Source organism: Halichoeres trimaculatus, unplaced genomic scaffold, assembly GCF_033239565.1.
Source record: "Halichoeres trimaculatus isolate MK-OKI-2021-1 unplaced genomic scaffold, fHalTri1.1 fHalTri1_scaffold_4, whole genome shotgun sequence".
NCBI classification, from domain to species: Eukaryota; Metazoa; Chordata; class Actinopteri; order Labriformes; family Labridae; genus Halichoeres; species Halichoeres trimaculatus.
In genome coordinates this window covers 16,368,409-16,389,467 of record NW_027437182.1, presented here as the reverse complement: position 1 = coordinate 16,389,467, position 21,059 = coordinate 16,368,409, and the positions used below count along the sequence as shown (strand labels likewise).

General features: G+C 38.6%; 1 protein-coding gene across 4 annotated transcripts in view; it reads left to right on the top strand.

Annotated features, from left to right (window-relative positions):
* xxylt1 (xyloside xylosyltransferase 1) overlaps positions 1 to 5,669 on the top strand; it is a 29,734-nt gene extending 24,065 nt beyond the window's left edge. For all 4 annotated transcript variants that reach the window (XM_074668584.1, XM_074668585.1, XM_074668582.1 and 1 more), the window contains one exon: positions 3,085 to 5,669. In XM_074668584.1, coding sequence (XP_074524685.1) covers positions 3,085 to 3,481 — 397 coding nt within the window. In that variant the 3' untranslated portion in view covers positions 3,482 to 5,669. The remainder of the gene's footprint in view (positions 1 to 3,084) is intronic.
* The last annotated feature ends 15,390 nt before the right edge of the window (positions 5,670 to 21,059 follow it).

The following is a 21,059-nucleotide window of genomic DNA, read 5'->3' as shown; positions in this document are numbered from 1 at the left end:
GGCTCATGAATTCTGATGCAAACATTTCAGGCATAAATATGATTGACTTTTGCTTTAAACTTAAAGGTATTTTAGTGATGATCTTTTAAAGATAAATGGCATTTCAAGTGGTGATCAACCAATCAATGATGCCAATACTCTAAATTTAACAAGTTCATCTCTAATTGCAAATGAGTCACTTCCTTCATGAGGACAAAACTAGTCACGGTTAAGTGCTAATCCACTTTGTGAAGTAGATATAAATCTACTTTTCCGCATCTCTGAAATGGTGCATCTAATTTATTACAATGGCTCCACAATAACCCACAATGCAAGATTACAGCTGAAATACACCAGATACGTCTCCAGTCTGTGTGGGCACTGTCACAGCTCTAGATCAGATAGGTTTTCATTCCAGTCAACCTGTCAACTTACGCTGGATCCACTCCGTTGCGGTCCGGCTGTGAGGCTAGTTCAGCGGGTCGCAGGTAATACGCAGCCATCCTATTTTTGCCATACACTGGAGCTGTGACGCACAAATTCAGTGGAGGGAAGATCAAGCAGGACAAGAAGTTGTGCACAGAAACTACCTAAAAACACCCAATGACTTTCAAAATAAACCAAACCATGTCAAAAACAGACATCTCTGGTGTATTTGAGGCATTAGTCACTGTGCCTGACATTAATTCCCTGGGTCTCAACATGTTGCTTGACAACTGGCATAAATTAACAATTAGTTCAGAATTCTGTTGTTTTCAAAATGCTTTGTTTTTATCTCCTGCATTAGAGAGTTAAGAGCTACAGAGAGTTCTTACCAGTATAGGCCATTGCGTAGTTAAAATTCAGTAGACATTGTGTACATGACTACAATAAACAATTTCAAGCCACAGAGCACCTGTTGCAGATGACTGTCAGTGTTTGCAATATCTAATAACCATCATGCAGACACAGCTTATGGCCATCATGAGCAAATATAGAACATTTCAGTTTATACATTCCCATGTCTTATGAACAGAAGGAAAAAATCAGTTTAAATGCTCCCTGACTGTGCTCCCTCTGAATGCATCTAGTGGCACGTAGACCCAGTGTTTGTCTCGCTAATGATAAATGCTCCTCAGGGGCCACAAGTCCCCAGCTACCAAAACAACAGACTGTGTAAAGCTGCGTGGACAAGCTACAGCTGCTTCATATGGGTCAGTAATGATATCTAAGTGTGATTCAGAGAATGTGCTGCTCCCTCTAGACTTTATCAAACAAACAGAGAGAGAGGCAACTGTTAGAACATGAATCATAATTATTCCCACATGTTGATCCGCACCAAGAGAGCGTTTAGAGCTCATCGAGTTGTATGTTTCTCCAGCTTGCTGACATTTTGTGTGTTTGTGTGCTTTTCTGACAAAACTGACAGCCGTGCAACAGCTTTGTCTGGCTTCTATCACCGTGTCTTTAAACCAGGCCAAAACTGGGAATAATCTCAACTCAGAGGAGAGGGTGTGCGTGTAAACATGCATGAAAGAAAGAGTACACCACCCGCCAGTCACATGTCCATAAGGAATAAAAAGTTGTTGCACTAGCTGTTAGTGTAGAGGATGGGACATTTTGTTCTCCCCTGAAATAAAAATAGTACACCCGCAACGTTGAAAGCGGTGGTCTCCACTGACTTGTTAGAAGAATAAAAAAAAACAACTGCATGAAAGTGCCGTTACAAAATGACAGATATGGACTAGACCCAGTATGTTTTTCTGCACGTCTTGTTTGTCCCATAAGTCTTTTTCTCCTGAGAGACAAGACAAAGGACGTATACATACTCAAACATCAGGGGTCCAATAAGAAAACAGGCATCCAGTGATCTTATGTTATGTCTGTTGGTATGATATATATGGTATGATCTTATGAACTGTCCCAGTGCAGGTCAGTAACGCTGGCTCTTGACCAGTTTTATTCCCCTCTTTCGCTTTCTCACAATTCTTCTGCTTATCTTCTCCTGTTGTTGAGTTTACTCTAAACATCTGGCCCCAGTTTAGAAGCTACAATTTTTCACACTGACAACTCCATAAATTCCTCTCATGACATTGCATCATCTCTTTGTAACTCAGTGTTTAGATGGGACAAAAAAAAATGCTGTAAGACAAATTCAGAAAGGATGTTTTAGAGTAGTGGACCTTTGGTGTGCTCAGGCTGTAAGTTAAGTTAGATCACATTTTTCATGCAAACTGCAGCCGTGCTGCTTCACACATATAACTCCAGTGAGCCAAAAATGCTGACCCTTTCTAACATCATGCATTACACAACTTAAGGAGTACTATCTGTTACATCAAACTGATGCTTCTTTCAAGTTAAAAGTTCAAATCTGGACATAAAATGGTATTAAGAAATTCCACAATAGGTTTTCACTTGTACTGGGTACACAAGCCCGGGCATACAAATGCTTTCTGAATGAAGCTCTGTCTAAACTACTTCAGGGTTGGTATGTTGGCAGGACAGGGTGCTGAGCTGGCACAAGCCTCTGGCACTCCAACATGCTCCAACACTCCTGGACCAGCTCTCTTCCTGTTTTTTTTGGCCTCAGTGCTGTTGGTTCAGCAAATGTGGACTGGAACAAGATTGACCCTCACTTGTTTAAATCTGCTGCAGTCTCAACAATCAACTGTGTAAGAAAACCATTAATAATGTATAAATGTCAAGTTTTTTGTGACCTACCATAGTTGTAAATATGTTGGGTTGGACTGCCTTTCAGCACAGTCCTTGTTTTTTCACTCTCAGATGAAACTATGATGGAATCCTTTAGGTGTATTACATAACACTGTTAACATCTTTTTTTCAGGAAAGTCAAAGAACAACTTGTCTCTTTTTTTGCTACCATCTAGTGGTCTGGCAGTGTTGTGCAATTATTTAATTGCATCTACATATGTCACTTTCCTGACATATATAATCTTCACAGGCCTCAAGGCCGCAGTGAAAACGATGACAACAATAGGCAACAGGAACCATTTAGTTCCTTGAAGAGCAGTTACTGGAACTTTAACCACCCCCAATGTATCAGAAAGCTCAAGTTCAAGAAATTTCTTTGCTTTACTTCACTGATCTCTTTCTCTCATTCTTCAGACACACCTTCTGGCAGTATCGTAAGGAGAACCCTCAAACCAGAGTAGGTGAACCTCCTCCTGAAGGCCTCCCAGGCTTCAACAGTGGTGTGATGTTGTTGGACCTTGGTGCTATGAGGACCTCAGCTCTTTACAACAAGCTGCTGGATCCTGCCAATGTAGCCAAACTAACAGAGCAGTACCGCTTCAGGGGGCACTTGGGTGACCAGGACTTCTTCACCATGATTGGGATGGAGCATCCTGAGCTGTTTTATCCTCTCGCCTGTGGCTGGAACAGGCAGCTGTGCACCTGGTGGAGGGACCATGGATATGGGGAGGTGTTTCAGCTGTATTATCGCTGTAGTGGACCCATCTATATCTACCATGGGAACTGTAACTCACCTATACCAGATGACTGATGTAGTTGACTGGACTCATACTGGAAATGGAGAAGGATTTTTGACATCTAAGATGAAGATAAAGGGAGCAGCAGGGCAGAGTGAGCCATGTTGAGCTCATGCAAGATGAAGGTGATCTTGTCTCTGATTGGCCAGCACCCACTAAAAACACTTCATTCTGCATTGTGGTAGAGGTTAATCCTTTTTAGGTACCCTAACCCTTGATGACTTTTTTGCTAGGAAATGTTATTTGTTGCATCTCCTGACCTATAACTGGACAAAAGTAGGTCTGAAATCTTTTCTCCCACTCCTCAATCAATCTTATATTGAGCACAGTGGCCAAAGTCTCTCCACATCGCCTTATGTCCCTGCAACACCAGGCTGGGTGAGGGCTTATCTGGGGACAATTACTTCCAGCCTGTGAGGCTTCAGACACGTGTGAGCCGGCCACAGCACACTGCCACACTTCTTTTATAACTAATGTTTTGTAGGTAGGAAGAAAAGAAAAAGAATTGCAACTGAGTGGGAAGGAGAAGGAGGTGTCAGGAAGATAGCGGTTCACAATGACGGCGGTGATGGCTGTTGTTCGTGTCCTGCATTTGCAGTTTAGTTGAGGTCGAACACAGTCCCTTCAGCCACACACATTTCCAAGGGAGTGAATCTGCCGGGGAACGTGACTTAAGACGCTGACCCACTTTTGAGATTTTCTTGCTGTGCTCAGTCAGATTCACAGAAATGTCAACACTCAATATTCATCACTCAGGAAATTGTCTGAGGTGATGCACTCTTTATGGCACATTAGAGGAGAGTGGCTGAATGGTCCACGTTGTCATTGAGTCAAAGAGGCTGAGAGAGGGCACTTGAGACAAGGACTTATTCTGGATCAATTCACTTCCCTTGAACTCATCCTAAGGCTGATCAATATTGTTCTTCCTCTATCAGAACAACATTCTTTATCCTACTTGGCTTTTTTTTCCTAAGTTTAATGAAAAATAGTCATGATATAAAGATGAAAATAAAATAAATCCCCATGATTATTTAGTCTTTGCACTTTACAATGTAAAGGCACTTCAGCATGAAGAATTTTGTCTGCTGGTTGGATTGATGTCTGCCTTTATTATTTGTTACATTCTGTAAGAACACACATTTTAGCCTCTTTAACAAGTTGGTATCAATGCATTTCAGTCCTTTTTCATTTACAGGCTCTACTTTATTTTACTGCCTTTTCTTACTTTTTTTGTCACCTCATGATTATGTAGAATTGCAGTTGTAAATGGGATATTGATAAGCGTGAAGTAAAAATGAACACCTAACTGTTCCAGACAGGACACATACTTCATGAAGGACATTGCAACAAACTGGTATGTCTAAGTATCTAAACCAAGACAGAAGTAGTCATTTAAAGCTTCTGCAGAATCCCAACTAAAAACTGCGTCACTACTCTTGGACAAGTTGACATTAATGAGCTACAATGAGCTTGACCAGTGTATGGATTAACTTCCATGAGTATATTTTTTGAGTCTGTCATTTTTACTTTCGTGGGCAACAAGTGAAGTTATAAACCATTGGTAATGTGCTTTAAAATACCTTTTTGTTGTTGTTTATAATTGTTAATCCCTGTGTACTGTTTAGAGTTAAAAGTTTTGGTGACACTTTTCAAATCTTCAACTAGTTGTTGAATCAATGTTGCTGTGAAGTCTCCTGGCAATACTTGCATATTTTATTACCTACAAGAGGGATTTTTTTTTCTTCAAAACTTATTCTGACTTAACCAAAGTAAAACGTAATACACTGTTAACATCTCATCACAAACTCTTTTCTTTGTGCATGTTAAAGCTCCTGCAAGGAATTAGCAACTTATGTTGCTTTGGGCACACCCTGAGGAGAAAGCAGCACCTCGTACGTTTTGACTGATTTTGTCTTGTCATCACTGTTAGTGTTAATCTGTTTCATTAGCAACCAAAAAACTCCTCACTGGAGCTTCGATTCAAGTTACTAATTGTAAGTTTTCCCATCATACATTCTTATTTTTTTCACTAAGCTGGATTTTAACTTTCTGAGGAAATTGTGGACCTTTGAAATGATGTTTATAACATGTAATATATAATATGTAAATGTTCTGTAGCAATAACTTGACTGTGCAATTTTAACTTTTAAGGGCTATTCGTTGTTATAGAGTACATTTTTAAATAGAAGACAAATTTTTCACCTGGAGATATCCGGACTTGTCATGTGACTGTGTTCTGCAATATGTCAAACCTGTTGTTAATTTTATATTTACCTTTTCTCAATAAATTATGTAATGACAAAAGTTGTTCATTGACGATCTACTTGCGGCTGGCTGCTGAAAGACCAGAAGTCACGTACACTCTAAGCCAAAAAAAGAAAAAAAAAAAGCTTTTAACTTTTTAGCCATTAAAACTTTTAAGGCATCAAAAAGCCTATTTACAGCCTGGTTCAAATAATGACTTGGGTCTAAAACGCTCATTTTGCTGACAGGAGGGTGGGGAGTGATTTTTTTTGTGGTTTAGAAGTTATGAGGATTATTTGAATGTCCAATCAGAGACACAGCTCAGCTCACATGACCGACAGGCTGGTAGCTGGTAGAAAGGAAGCACAATGCCAGCATTATATCATATGTGGCTGTGTCCACGGATTGGCTTCAAGTGACTATGTCTATGTTTTGTAGTCTGTGGTTTTGACACTGATAATCCATCTGGCTTCACAGCACCAGTCTTTATTACAAAAAGTCCCTTTGCAAATTAAAAAAGAAGTTTTCGAACTTTACAAACTCCTTGACCTGTAAATTCAGTAATAAATAAACACAAACATCTGTTTGATTTTGCTTTCAGATGTTTATTAATATGACATCCTTAAAAAAAATAGACATTAATTGACCTTAATTTTTGTATTGCGTAAGACAATTGTGAAATCAGTTTGTGGGTTCTACTTTACAAAAAGCACCCTGGGTCACTAAAAAAGCATTTTAGATATATTCAGTGAGGTGTTGGAAATACTTTAGGGTCAAAACAAAATACAATTAGGAAAAATAGATTTTTTAAAGTATCAATTATGCACTATGAAATGATTTAAAACGTCTGACCTACTTAACATTCTCTGTAATCATCCATTCCCCTTCCTTACTCTCACTCTCCACCACACTTTTGACAACCACTGCATAATACAAACCTGCTCTTATGTTCTTGTTTGTCTGCTACAAGCAAGACATGACCCCTTTCTGTCACTCACATCTGCAAACACAGGCAGCTAATCTTCCATGGACAGAAAAATTACAACAGCCTTGACCTCTCAGTGTGCTGACATTAAAATAACCCAATTCACACATGCAGCTGAAATGTCTCTTGTGTCAAGATATGCAGTGTGACGTGAAACAAAAAAGGCTTTTGCCATATGAACAACTTGTCACCTATGTTTATCATGTCTCTGTTACCTTTTTTGGGTTTGCCTTATACAGCTGACAGTAAAATGATGGCAACAGGTGAAAATAAGCCAGACTTCTAGCATTTACCTCAGCAGAGGTAATTAAACAGCACCCAGGATTTAAATGTCCCAAACTCAACTTTTTAGTGGAGTAAAACTGCATTCATGAGCTGTAATTCAAACTCTCACTATTCATCTATTTAAAGATGGTATGAGGAGGATCTGTTTAAATTTGCCTGGAGTCTCACGCACTGTCGTAAATATGTGACTTTTAACCAGGCTTAGGTTTGCTTTGGAACAAATTTTCTTTGTTCAAGACATTTTTTTTACTGGATACAACACAACACTGTAAGATATGCATCAGTATGTATCAAACGTAAGTTCGTACCATGCGTCAGTAGCCAGCTATATGTGTCGCCACTAGCAGCCCGGTGCTATGGCATATCCGTAGGCTAACGTGACAACAAGCAAACTTTGTTAGTCCATACAGTTGTTTAGTAGCCGTCCATATGGAGCACGACTGACAGTCTCATGCTGAGATGTACTGGTATTGGCAAACAACTTAGCCCTTTTAGCCTTTAGCTTGGGCTCCATCACTCTCCCTTTAGCTTTCCTCTGCTCTTCCCTCCTTTTTCTGTCCTACAGTTAGGCCCCAGTGATCACAGTTACAACACAATCACAATATCAATCCAAGAAATCGTTTTCAAGTAGATAAAACACAGATCTATCATCTCATCTCTAAGCTTTGTGATTTGTTGTCATAGACTCTTTGACATGCTGTAATTCAATATGGCCCTGCTCAACTTGATCAGCTAGCTACTAAGCACGAGCTAAGAAGCATTTTGAAATAACCTATATTGGCGCTGGTAATGTCATTTTAAAGTGTGGAAACATTTCATGAGATGACAAAATGAGCAGTATTAGTAAACAGCACAGAATCGTGTCACTGGCATCAAGACGGATGCCACAGTTTGTCAAAGTAGATAAAATATTTTTGAGACCTAGTATTTACCCTTGTGGAACACCTTTTGTGAAGAATCAGCGACTGGAGGAAAATTCAGATCATTGCACAGTTTTTTCTTGCATACCATAAAAACAGGCAACCCTATCATAAGTTATCTTTCTTAAACTTTGGGTTCTAGTGTGTATAAAAGCTTCTACACCAATGAAGTGATAAAGTCTAGATTTAATAACTGGAATATGTTGAATATTAGTGAGCTGTGATTTCTAAAAATCCCTCAGCTTGATATCATTCACAGACGCTTCGAGCCCAGAGCCTAGAAAAACAGCAGGCTGCCATTGACTGATACAACAGCAGCACTGATGTCTCATCCAAAAAATACAAACACTTCAATCTGGAGCTCAGAGAGGCTCAAAGTGTTTCTGTGTAACTGTTTCCTGCAGATTTGTGGAGGATTGAAAACAAATGATCTGTTTTATCTTAAACTGCTGTAGCTACTAAACATAGATAAGAAACATGGATAAGTCACTGAGTCAGAAACCACATTCAAAGCCAAAAAAAAATCCTATTGTAAAACATATGGAGACTAAAAAAATGTTCTTATGACAGGAAACGGGACAAGAGCTGTCGATGAGTCGATCTCTCTCTCTTTTTTTTTCTTTTTTTTTTTTTTTAGCAATAGAACATTATAAAAATCTCATGGTATTGCTCAAGTTTTTGTTCACAAACCTTTCTTTGATGCGACTGTTGAATCTGACTGTATGACAATCTTGAATATGGCTAATCTATGAGCTATGATTAGATGTTCTTTCTGACAGAAACAGAAGTGATAAAGGTACAAGCCTTGACTCACCACCAATCAAAGCTCAACCTAAAATACAGAAGCAATTAATATGGCTAGTTAAGATCTATTTTTAAAGCAATCATTTCATATTTTACCTATATATGTAAGCATAAAAGACTAGTATTATTTTAAGAGTGTTTCCTTCCGATGCTGCCAGCATCAGACTCTCTCTCTCTCTCATGTTTCTACTAACATAAGACCATTTTATTCCACTCAATTTGGTGTTCCCACCAACAGGATATAAAAAAGTCACAACGTAGAGAGCGTACCTGAGAGCAGCTCTGTGTTAGCTGTGTGGGAACGGGCAAGTCACTTCACTGTATATGCTACATGTCAGTGCATGCCTTTTGTTTACAAATATATTTGTATGCATTTAGTGGAGACACAGTTCTCCTTGGGAAAACTAAAGACCAGTAAGTTCCTGATTTCTCTCCCACTGTCTCTCTAGCTCTCTTTCTTTTTGTCCGTCTGTCCACGGTTTCCCCTGGATAGTGGCCAGTCTTCCCATTAAAAAGCTAGACAATGAGCGGCCACTTTCATCTGTACACATCATCACTCACTTCTCTGTGTGACTTAGTTTCAATCCTGCAACTCTAAGCAGATTCTTTTTTAGATAAAGATAAAAAAAACAGGAAACTTAAGACACATTTGTCTGTCCTTTAGCTGGTAATTAAAGTACAGCTAATACTAGCTGTTTTTTGTATTATAGCAGTCATTGTTTAGCTTTGTTAGCATAACGCGGAGACAGTAGCAACAAACAGCAACAACAGTCTGTCTTATCTTATACAGTCCATGTTTTGGTTGTGTTGAGTTCTTCTGCATGAAGAATGAGGGTTTTGTTTTTTTCAGTTTCAACAAATACATGACCAGGGTGATTTTAAACCACTGAAGGGTAATTCTTCTGCATCGACTGAGTAGGTAATAGTGAATGAATTTGCTAAATATGTCTAGATATTCTAGATACCACAGCACAATTTCCTCCTTGACCTCTGAGTGACGAGGGCTTTCCACTTGATGCTATTCATTAAACTCCAGCTCTAACTCCTGATGTCAGTGGTGTTTCACATGCATCGTTGTTGCTTAGCAAAAAAAACAGGTGACTCTTGCATCTTATTCGTGACAAGCCCACGTGTTAAAGAAGCACAACAAGGGGGGAGAGCTTTTAATGGACTTAAGCTGCTGTCCTAAAGAAATTGAAATTTTTGTGAAAATAGCTATTGATATGTCATTTGATCTAATAGATTTTTTAAAGGTATAATCACACAGGAATATCAAACAAATAAGTACAAGGAACCAGTAAGAGGTTAAGATCTTCCGTTCCCAAATGTTTACGGAGTGTTGTTAAAACAAGAGGTGATGCAAACTCTATTGATGCAAGTATCGCATTGTAATTGTGTATGTTTTTTCTGAAACAGTACAACATTTGACTTCAGTTCTTTTTAAGGAATCATGGTTGCAAAACTCGAACACAACATTTTTTGCAGGCTCCTTTTTATTGAGATGAAATTAAAGCAATTTATTGGCCTACCCTCCTTTAGTACTAAAAGATTCAAAATAAATCTATCATCCATCACTTAAAATAGTTCAAAAGAAATGGTTGGAATAGGATTTAAGTCATAATTTTGCCACTTTTCAAACAGTAACACACATGTTTATTTGGGGGTTAGTTATTTGTGTTAGTCTCGTGCCATAATAGGACTCAGCACAATACGACAGTTGCAGACTGTTTGTTAGGCACCAAATATTTGAATGTTGATTTCTGTGAAGTTATGTGGCTTTTTTCAATCAATACATGTATCTTGTACCAGTTTGAATAACACTGTTGTCTTTTTGACAAGTATGTTGTTTAACTCAGGTGGCAGCAATGAAGACAGCTGATCTTTAATTATTCCTAAAACAACAGCAAGTCTCCATTCAGTGTCGGCACAGCGAACAAGAAAAGCTGATGCTTACGAATAAGAACCCCCTCACATACCTGTGAGATTTATTTATTTATTTATTTATTTATTTATTTTAAGTGACTTTTCAAAGTCCAGGAAGTTCTAAACTAAACATTTAATGCACAAAACATTGATCTGTAGGGAGGCATAACCCAATAAGTCTTCACATGAAAGCTCTATGCAGCCTACAGCCTTTAAATGCCTTCACTGTCTCTCCATATTCATTTCTGTCTGTCCTTATGCTCTGATCCTCAGGTGATGTTTTCATATGCATAACGAGACGCAAATGAGCATGTACTGTCTCACACACCAACACCATCTGTGGTCCTCAGAGATTGCTCTGTTTTCCACCTCTCAGTGTCAGAACAGCTGCAGCTTATAAACAAGAGGGGAGATTATGATGGCAGAGGAGAGTCATTTTGTGACTCACCAGTGGATGAAACATCAGTGGAGACCGCATGGCTGGAAACTGGGCCACTGACTTCCAGTACCGCCACTTCTGAGGCTCATTAATTTAGGTATCTACGGTATCGTGTTTAAATTTCAAAGTATCTCATAAGACCATCATGTCCAAGTATATAGTCATCAACAGTATTCTGATTAGAATAAAACTCAAGTCTAGACATACCTCTGTTATTAACAGGAATTATTGGTTGTGAAGCAGAGGACAGACAGCATAGATCAAATAACTTAAGACACAGAGGAATAGTTTAAAAAGTTGTTAAGTTTTATTCACACTGAATTTCTATTCATCCACCCTGGTCCAGACTAGTACATGACCATTCACTGAGACACTTATATATGATTTAATTATTTTTAGCCTTTGGCGGAGTCCTTATGATATACTGTATTGGTCTAGTCTCTGTAATGTTAATCATCTGTTTTTTAAACAGAGCTTTGAGGCCTATGGTCAACAGGATTGTGCTGAACTCAACCTAGCTTGGTTCGAGTTAGAATAAGATAAATAGGTGGGCCTTAAGCCTCTTCACAGACAGCTTCAGGGTGCCTATTTATCATTGCAGCCATTAGCACTGCACCACGTACGTTGTCAGCTATGCCCTTATATGAACAACAGTTGTAAGTTCTAAGACTTTGAGAAAATGAGTTGTAAAAAAAACTCACCCTCTGAACAGTGTGTGCCGAGAAATAAGTTACTCAGACCCAAGCCATTTCTTGAACTGGGCTGTAAACATGTTTATTAATGCTGTAAAAATCAACTTTTTGGGCTTTGTGTGTTTGAGATTGCAGACTCTTGAGGAACTGCAGTCTTTGGTGGAGGCTACTGCTTGGTGAAAAGCAACCAGTAAGTTGTTAAAAGTGCTTGTTAAGACGGATGTAGAAGCATTTGTTATTGTAACACAACCTTAGAAATTAAGCTTTGCACCACTTACGTTGTCACATCAATTTGATTTAGATGAGAAAAAAAATAGGACCCAGTTTAGTACCTTGTGGGACACCATTTTGTAAGCAAACGAAAATATAACTAAAGAAAGGCCATTAACGTAGGCGCACTGCCTCGAACCACTAAGATAAGTTTAAAAAATTCTGAAGCCTTTCGATAAATAAAAGTGGAATGAAGTGTTTGTTAAAGAAGACATCATTTATTACACCACTGAAGACCCAGAATACAACTGTGACAGCTCTGCATTTTGTCCTGTTTTTCTCTAAAGCCAAACAATGAGCCTGTACATATATAAAGTAAGTAACCCACTGTCCAGTAAGTTTAAGTACACTATGTAAAGACTCTCCCTGACTGTATCTGAAAATGTATATGATTCTCATATGCTGAACACAGCATTGATGGAACCTTTTGAAATGATGTGCTGCTAAAAGCATCGAGGAGATTATAGAAATACAGTACAGTTACAGCACAGTAAAAAGAATGACATAAACCCTTGAGACACGTTAGCACACATTGTCATATGTACTGTATGTTCAGGTATTGATGATGTACATGGCTAAGAATAAACCATCGGACACAAACAGCTGATGGCCTTTGGTGGTGCGTCACAAACCACAGGACACGTCTTCTCACAATGAGCAGACAGTGAGACAGACCATCTGAACTCCCTGTCTGAAGCCACATCTCGACCCAATCTGGCCATTTATTCACAAGATAACCACTTATAATGCCTTCTGGTGGGATGCAAACTGTGATTACTGCCCAGGGGCTGACCCACATAATATAGTATGGCTCCATCCAGCAGAAATTGGGTCTTTGTGTCGCCCTACTTCAAAGTCAGAGGGGAGAGGTGTCTATGTTAACGGCTTATCTTGTATTCAGCTGCAGAATCAGATTAGAAATGTAAGATGGTAATCTATTCTTCCAATCTTGAGAGTTTGATCAAGCCAGAAGTACAACTTGATTCAATCAATAAATGTGCCTAGCATATCAAGAAAAAAGTTGTTAAGACTTGTTGAATTATCAGACACAAGTTCAGAAAAGTTTTGGAGTGTGTCAGTTTAACAACTATTGAAAACTGCTTTTAGGCTAATTATTACTGGATATTTTAGAAATTATTGAAGGCACATTGTGAGACTTATTTGTTTCATGATATCCTTATCTGGTCCACAAATGCAAAAATTGCAGAATTATTTCTATCTGTTCTGGTTACTTGAGTATAACATGTAATGTAAGCAAAAGGTTGCCAGCTTTGTTTTAATAGCACACAACTGATGTTGCAAATTTAGACGAGTACTTGGCAGTCAATCATAGGACATGGTCTCCAAAGAAAAAACTGTATCTCTGCCAAAATCAGTTGCTATAACTCATACTACAAAATTAAGTCAACACATTCATTTGAGGAATACAGTGTGGCAACCCAAAGAGCTTTGTGTAGAACCCCCATGGATAAACAATGGGGTAAATAAGGGGCAGGGAGGTCCAGTTTACCACTTTATCATCATAGCCAAACCAAAGAAGTGAAAAAAGCCCTGATCAGCAGCAGATGGTAAGATTCCCGTACCTTCCATGTTCTTTTTCTTTTGTTCTTGGGGTTTTCAGAATGCTGCTCTCATAGTTCCCAAGTTTGCAGTGGGATTTGGGTAAGTCCAATCGTTAAGTCAGCAGAAATGCAAAATTATGGAGAGTGTGTACTTTGGAGATGTTGAGTACACATCAGAAAGCTCATGTACTTGACAGTTTAACACACACTTACCTGAAACATACCTTGAAGCCCATGACTCAGTGAGAGCAATTTGAAGTTGTACAGTCCCTAATAGTGGACACTAGAGCGGTCAGCACACGCAGCAGCCTTAAAGAGGGGGTATTACGCTCTTTTTGAAGCCTGTATTTTCCTTTTTATGGCTTTTTGAAATGTTTTATATGATTAATACCCCAAAGAATTATGTGTTTATTATGTGTTTGGCATATTTGAAATCCACCAGTCTGCCTGAAACGCTTAATTTCACCGCTGTCTTTCGTGCCCAACACTCTTTCTTCTAAAGTAAGCTCTTCTGAAGCATCCTCTACTGTTACTATTGATTTAACCCACGTTTATTTATCTAGAATATTTTTAATAACATTGCCCAAAATGTTTGATGTTGTAAATGCAATCTGAAGCTGTTTAAAATAGGATGTGTAAATCTTTGAAGGCTCCCAAAGTGACAAAAGTTAGTTATTATTATCATTTTTCTTTCATTTTATATCCATCAGAAGTGTCATATATTTTTATCCTCACAAAGCTTTGAGTAAAACTTTTCATTTTTTCTTATCAAACGTGGTCTGGAATCAGTCAATTATAATCATAGCACACCATGTTGAAAAATTTATCTCTCATGTGCATTAAGTGCTTTCTCACATCTTGGGCAGTGAGAGTGCTGGAGTACTTCATTTAGTCTGTGGAGGTTTGACCCACTTTTTCTTTTGCTGTGGTAATGTGGTAAGGAAGGTCAGAGGTCATGGTGAATGTGACCAGGCAGAAAATTAATCCCTTGTTAAATTCACTAGAGACTGATTGGATAAAACAATCAATCGCTATAGAGATGAGCTTACAGAGGCTAAACTGGGTCATCTCCTCTCCTGTAAGGTCAATATCTTTGATCACAATATAAAGAACACTGCGAAGACTAAGGTCTGCTGTGAAGAATGTCTGGTCCACCTCAGTACTCTGCTATTGTATAGCTAAAACAGGAGTCAGGTGAACTTTTCAGGTCTTGAGTTATTTAGTGTGTAAAGGACATCAAGGTGTGAGTGACCTAGATGTGATAAAAGCTCACACACTCCAGGTCCAGGATCAGGGCTGAGATTAAACAGCTAGTCTGGCTTTTCCTCTTTGTAAGAGTGTCACCTGTCATAGATTATTCTTTTATGGTTATATATTCAGGTTGTCTGCCATGTTTGTGCTGTGAAATGACTCACAGGTCAGAGGATTTTGCACCATAATGATGCGTCGTGTGCCAGTTACCTGATGTAACATAGATGTCTGTTAGGTGGTATTTGTTGGTGAAATGAAAACTGATGCTTGAGACAAGATCATGAGATGGCATTTCTGGAAGATGGGCGTGTATGTGTGTGTGTGTGTGTAGTTCATGTTTCAGTTTAATTTGAAAGGACAGCAGTGCTTACGAAACCACTTTAGTATGCCTGTGCTGATTTATTAATGCTGTGTATACACATGTCACGAGATAAAAAGACACATCGTCTCTCACACATATTCCATGTACACAAACACACTCAGTTGCACACAAACAAAGCTTTTATCTTACACAAGCTTGTAAGTGGAAAAACCCCAGAGTCTGTCAGGAAACCAGACAGAAAGGTAGAAGTAATGAAGGCCTGATGTGTTCGACCCATTCTGCTGCTCGTGTCGGGCACGATTTAAGACACAAATGGTCAAGCTCACAAGTAGGTCAGTGTGTTACAACGCATGCAACAGGCTAACATCAGAGAGGCTTCAGCTGTGATTAACAGCCACTCAGACCATGCCAGTGCATAAATTCTGGATGACACATTATTATGAGGCAGGTATTTAATAGACCTTCTGTCCATGACTAATCTGCTGCTTTATCAATTCATGAACTGTTTGTTTTTCAGATTTGAAACTGGAAAGTCTTCACTTACAGGGCATGATTGATGGATGGGCTTTTTCACCAAGGGTAATAAACTTCTGTTCGTTCAGCAATGATTTTTTTGACGTCAGTCTTTAATTTCTCCCTTTAAAGCTCTGGTGAGAGATTTTTTCACAGATTCAAATTAGCGTTGGTCAATCAATCGATCGATCAATCAATCACTCAGATTTTAGTTATAAAGCACTTTTCATGAGGGATGGATACCTTTCACATTTGAAACGATACGGTACCAGTGGCGGCTGCTGGTCAGTCAAGGAGGGGAAGCTCATTTTTTTCTGGCCTACATCATAAATTTGTTGTTAAACATAAATTCTACCCTCTGTTCCTTTTCAAGAAAATGATCTGTGACCCTGTCATACCCATCAGGTGTTTTTTCCAGGGATTTTACCAGTGTTCTCTCTACACTCGTTGTGTTTAAGAAAGGTAAACTCGTTGGGGATCGATAAATCATCCAATCATTATGCAGAAGCCAAGTGTCCAGGCCAGCCCACTGCCTCATAGACCCCCAGAGACGCTGAGCATCCGATAGGCGGGACAAAGCCAATCATTTATCCAATGACCGTCCAGTTTCCACAGTGGAACAACCCACTCTACGCTTCCCCGCTGAAGTCAGAAGACGCTCAGCGTCAGACTGTGTTAAAGCGCTGAGACGCTGCGGGGATGAATGAGAAGGAGGTCGAGCCAGTTACCTGTGATAGGTAGCTGATTCTGAACAAAAGATGAAGGAATTCTAGCTCATACTTTGTCAATGAAATGTACACACAGCAGTATATATCACCACATTTTAGGGGAAGCTAAGCTTCCCTTGCAGTCTTAGAGCAATGGCCACTATCCGGTACTGATTCCTGGTACCTGGCAATCGGTATCAACGGTACCAATTTTCAGTACTTCTGTGTGTTTATGTGGTAAAAATATAAGTTTATTTAAGAATAAAATGTAAACTATTTTTAATTTAACATATGTATTCTTCAGTATATAACTTTGTAATGCTGTGTTCATGTACAGCCCACAGTCACAAGGATGCATTTAGGTACCTAAACGTGGTACTTTTTGATATTAAAATACCAAAAGACTAAAGCAGTTAAACAGAAAATGCTGTTTAACTAAGACTTAAAATGCAGAACCAAAACGCGTAAGAAAATTAAGTAAATAAGAAGATAAACAGCTAAGTTAAAACAGATAAAAAGATAAATAAATATATATGTAACTGCAAAAGAGTAAGATTTTATGTCTTTAAACAGAATAAGTTCATAACTTCTGTCAATAAATAGAAAATTGTCAATACTTAGTTAAAAGCCAGACTAAAAAGGGAAGTATGGTGATAGCATCATATGGCTGACTAGAGCAAAACAAACCGTCACCTGCAGGGATAACTGCTTCCAAATCTTTATTATCGATTAATCTGCTGCTTTAGGGGGGTTGCAGATTATGTGAATGACAGCACGCTAGACAAACCACACAGTGCCATGAGCCAGAAGCATGCAATGCACGCCAGCAAAGCAGTTAGAACGCATTGTTTACCATATGAGGGTTCAAACTGTTTTGACCCTGATGCCCTTTTTTTAGTTTCATTTCTGTGGTCACTGACCTGTTGCTTTGACAAGAGGAGGAGCACAAAGGTGTGAGTCTGAGTTCTTATTAGGATCTTTTTGACTGTAGAAAATGAGAAAGTTAACAATGTAAGAACAGGAGATGTGGTGAGATCATTGGATTATCATACAAATTAATTAAACATAAAGTTAATCTATCGGCCTGTCCGCCCTATGTTAAAGCCAGACTAAATAATGTTTCAGACAGCGGTGCTTGCCAAATCTTAACACCTTTGCTCTTCATCTAAAACAATATCCCCTAAAAAGTTGAAATCACCTCACCATCACAAGACACCTTCTGTAATAATATAACTCCCTAAACCTTGGACTTTAAAATACAAGTTGACGTACCTCTGTGATACCAATGCTCTTACAATGACAAGCTAAAATAATACAGAATAAATGAAGGAGCTAAAAGAATGATACAAACACTCGTGCCAAAGTTTTCGTCATGCTACTGCATTTCATTTCTGATAAGCCATGTTCATGTGAGACTGAAAAAAGGAGAGCCTAGTTTGGCTATTGCAGAGGTGAGTCATAACCGAAAATAGCAGCTACAGACTTGTTAACATACTAATATTTTGGTAACCCTTTGTCCGTCCAGTGCCTTTGTTGCGTACGCATTTCAGTTTCACGGGCAGCTGGGATGACGGTACCAAGTTTCATTCTTCACAATGAAGACTGATCAGTCCAGAAACCAATTTTGATACCTGGGTTTGATGTTTGGTACAAACAGCCAGCATTGCCTTGGCAACAAGCACTAGTACACTGTAACTTGTCTACAAATCTACTCTCTATTGTTAAGAGCATCATTACAAAGTGACCACATGCCTCATGGACTGTCTGTGTGTCACTGCTCTGCCCTTATTCCTTGACCCAGATGGAGTGTCCAAACTCTAAGACTCTGTCAGAGCAATGCTTGTGACTCAAACATATTCATGGCAGAAAATTCAGTCAGAGGTCTTTCAGCTGCTGGTAATGACTGAAATCCCAGACAGGGATGTCACTTTGTCTTATATTTACTGAACTTCACCTTTCAGGATAAAACACTATGTGCGCTGTGTTGACAGTCCAGCTCTTCTGCTCCTTAGACCAAGTCATTTCAGATACTGTCCTTCACTCAGAAGGTAACTTTTCTGACACGTCCTGCCTAAAACCCCAAAATGTCAGAAGGATCATGAGGCCCTGCTCTCACGGTCCGTATTCATACTGAACATCAAGATCAAGCAAGTTTTTGCTCTTCTCCTCTATGGCAGGTTTCCATCCTCCCTGAGCTCACCTTAGGACACCTGCGTTATAGTTTCACAGGTGTACTGCTCAGAAGAAGATTCATGTTAGGAATGTGAGAGTGGTGGTCCTGAAGACATCTGTGCATCTTCTGTGGTTACTGGTGCACTGACACCAGTCTGAGTCTGCTCTTTGTTAAATCTCCCCAAGTTCCCGAATCAACATTTCTTGACAATCTTCTATGGGCTGCAGTCACCCCCCTTACTTACTTATTACTAGAATAAATCAAGTTTTCTCTTATTTGACATGCATATTGCAAAATATAGGACTTCTTCAAGGTACTGTTTCATCTTATTCTTAGCTACAACTGTATGGCTGTAAATAATGTGAAACTTTGGTGTGCTGTATATTGTGCTGTAATGGCAGAGGTTGGATTTAAAGCATTTTCGGTAACAACTTTCTTTTCCATAATTGAAATAAGCAACGTTAAGCAGGGACAAACAATTCTACAGCTAAAATTTTTGCAACCTCTTAATGTATATTTTATGGACCAACTGAAGAAAAACATTAGTCAGAAGTGATAGATTGGGGTGTTTAGCAATAACCTAACCCTTCAGACAAACATGCAGTAATTACTTTGCTAGAGCAGCGACTCTTTCACGCCTCTTGTCTCATTTTTATTCATTAAAGCTGACTTTGAAAACCATCTCAGGTGCTTCGAGTTCAGGCAGGGGTGGCTGTGCACGTGTCGTCTGTAAACAGCACGAGTAGATGTTTTGACAAGTTCCTCCTGATACATTTGACATTATTTGCTTTTGGTCCAAGAATGCAGAACTCTGTCATGTTTTATTGTAGTTTCATCTATTTATGTTATTTATCACTTTTGTACTTCAACCTGCTGATCTCACTTCTCCTCTATGTCAAACACTCCATTGACTTCCCACACATAAAAACACTCACTTCAGATATCTGTGCTTTTAAATGAAAATTAATGTTCAACAAGTTTATTGCACGTGTTCTCGGTGCTCTTATGTCTTGCTCAGGTGTGCATGCTTGAGAAGGCACTCTAAAAATAAACTTTCAAGGAGCATGTCCAATTAAAGAAGCACAGGTTATGCTAGAAAAATAACAGCAGTGGAGTAAACTGAAGCCTCATTTCATATTCCTTTTACTGTGATAGAATAAAAAAAGGTCAATGTTGAAGTTAAGATGCACTAAGCAGATGTTAACAACTGAGTACAAGAGTTTTGATCTGTAATCTTTTTCATGTGCGTATTTGCCTGAAATTGCTCATTTTTTACTGTTTGAAAGGACTCAGAAAAATATCTCTTACTTAAGCTGCTAAATGTCACAGGTAAGTAGTCACCCAGCATCACATCAGAGAGGCCCACACTAATGTGAGCATTTATAAGTGCATATGCGTCATATATGTCTCACCGTGCAATAATCAGACCTAAACACAGTGGTAGTCCAAGTCAAAGCTCCCAGCATCTTTGTATGCTTCAAATAATGACAGCTAATAAGTGGACCATAGTGTGGGGACTAATCAGTCATCAACAAAGAGTTACTTTAAAGTAATAATAACACTTAAATTATGTATAGCTCTGTACAAGACAGAGAATGGTAATTCTCATTTGGAAACCAACAGCTATGAACCAGTGTCACAATGTCTGTTATAGTTCAAAGTACAAATAGGAGGATGTTTTACCATGAAAAATAATTTAATGTACACCAAACTTCATTTTAAAAGTTTTCTCATAAATTCTCAGTGATAGGTGGTGTATCTCTTCATAGCAACAAGAGGACACAGCCCTGTGTGTCAGGGTCAGATTACACATCCATGTTGCATTTCAAAGGTGGTCAAAGCAAACAGTCCTAGCCTCCTGTGACCCTGCATACTCATATGAGGGAAATACATTTCTGCCTCTCAGACCTAGACTTCATTTTTAAAATGTTGACCTATTAGCCACATTTAGGGACTTATAGGAACTGTCTATATCATCTTTTGGAGATTTTCTCAACAAGATGTCAGGAGTATCTGCAAGAAACTTCTACAGCAGCTCCAAAAGTAAAATATAGCATGGTAAAATTAAAGCCACATTTTCTAAATGAAAACAGTGTATTTATTCAATATAACAATGACTGATGACCAACTAATAACTCACTCAACATGGAGGGTTTATTCTCTAAAAAAATCAACCAGAAATGTTAATGTTGTTTCGGTTTCTGGCTCCCTGTCCTACACTGTAAAAAAAAAAAAAAAAAAAAAAAAAGTTTTTACAGGAAAACACTGGCAGCTGTGGTTACCAGAGAATTCCTGTAAAAAATACAGCAGCACAGTAGAGAACATTACCGATACAAAATGTAAATTAAATTACAGCGAATGAATGTATGTCGAATCACATTTAAAACCTGTAAATTCCACCAAAAACATGTGTTAATGTTGCATAAAGGTGTTGTATATAAAAAACTCATTTCCTGTCATTTTTACATATAACAGTTGCTTATTGTGCATCAATATATGATT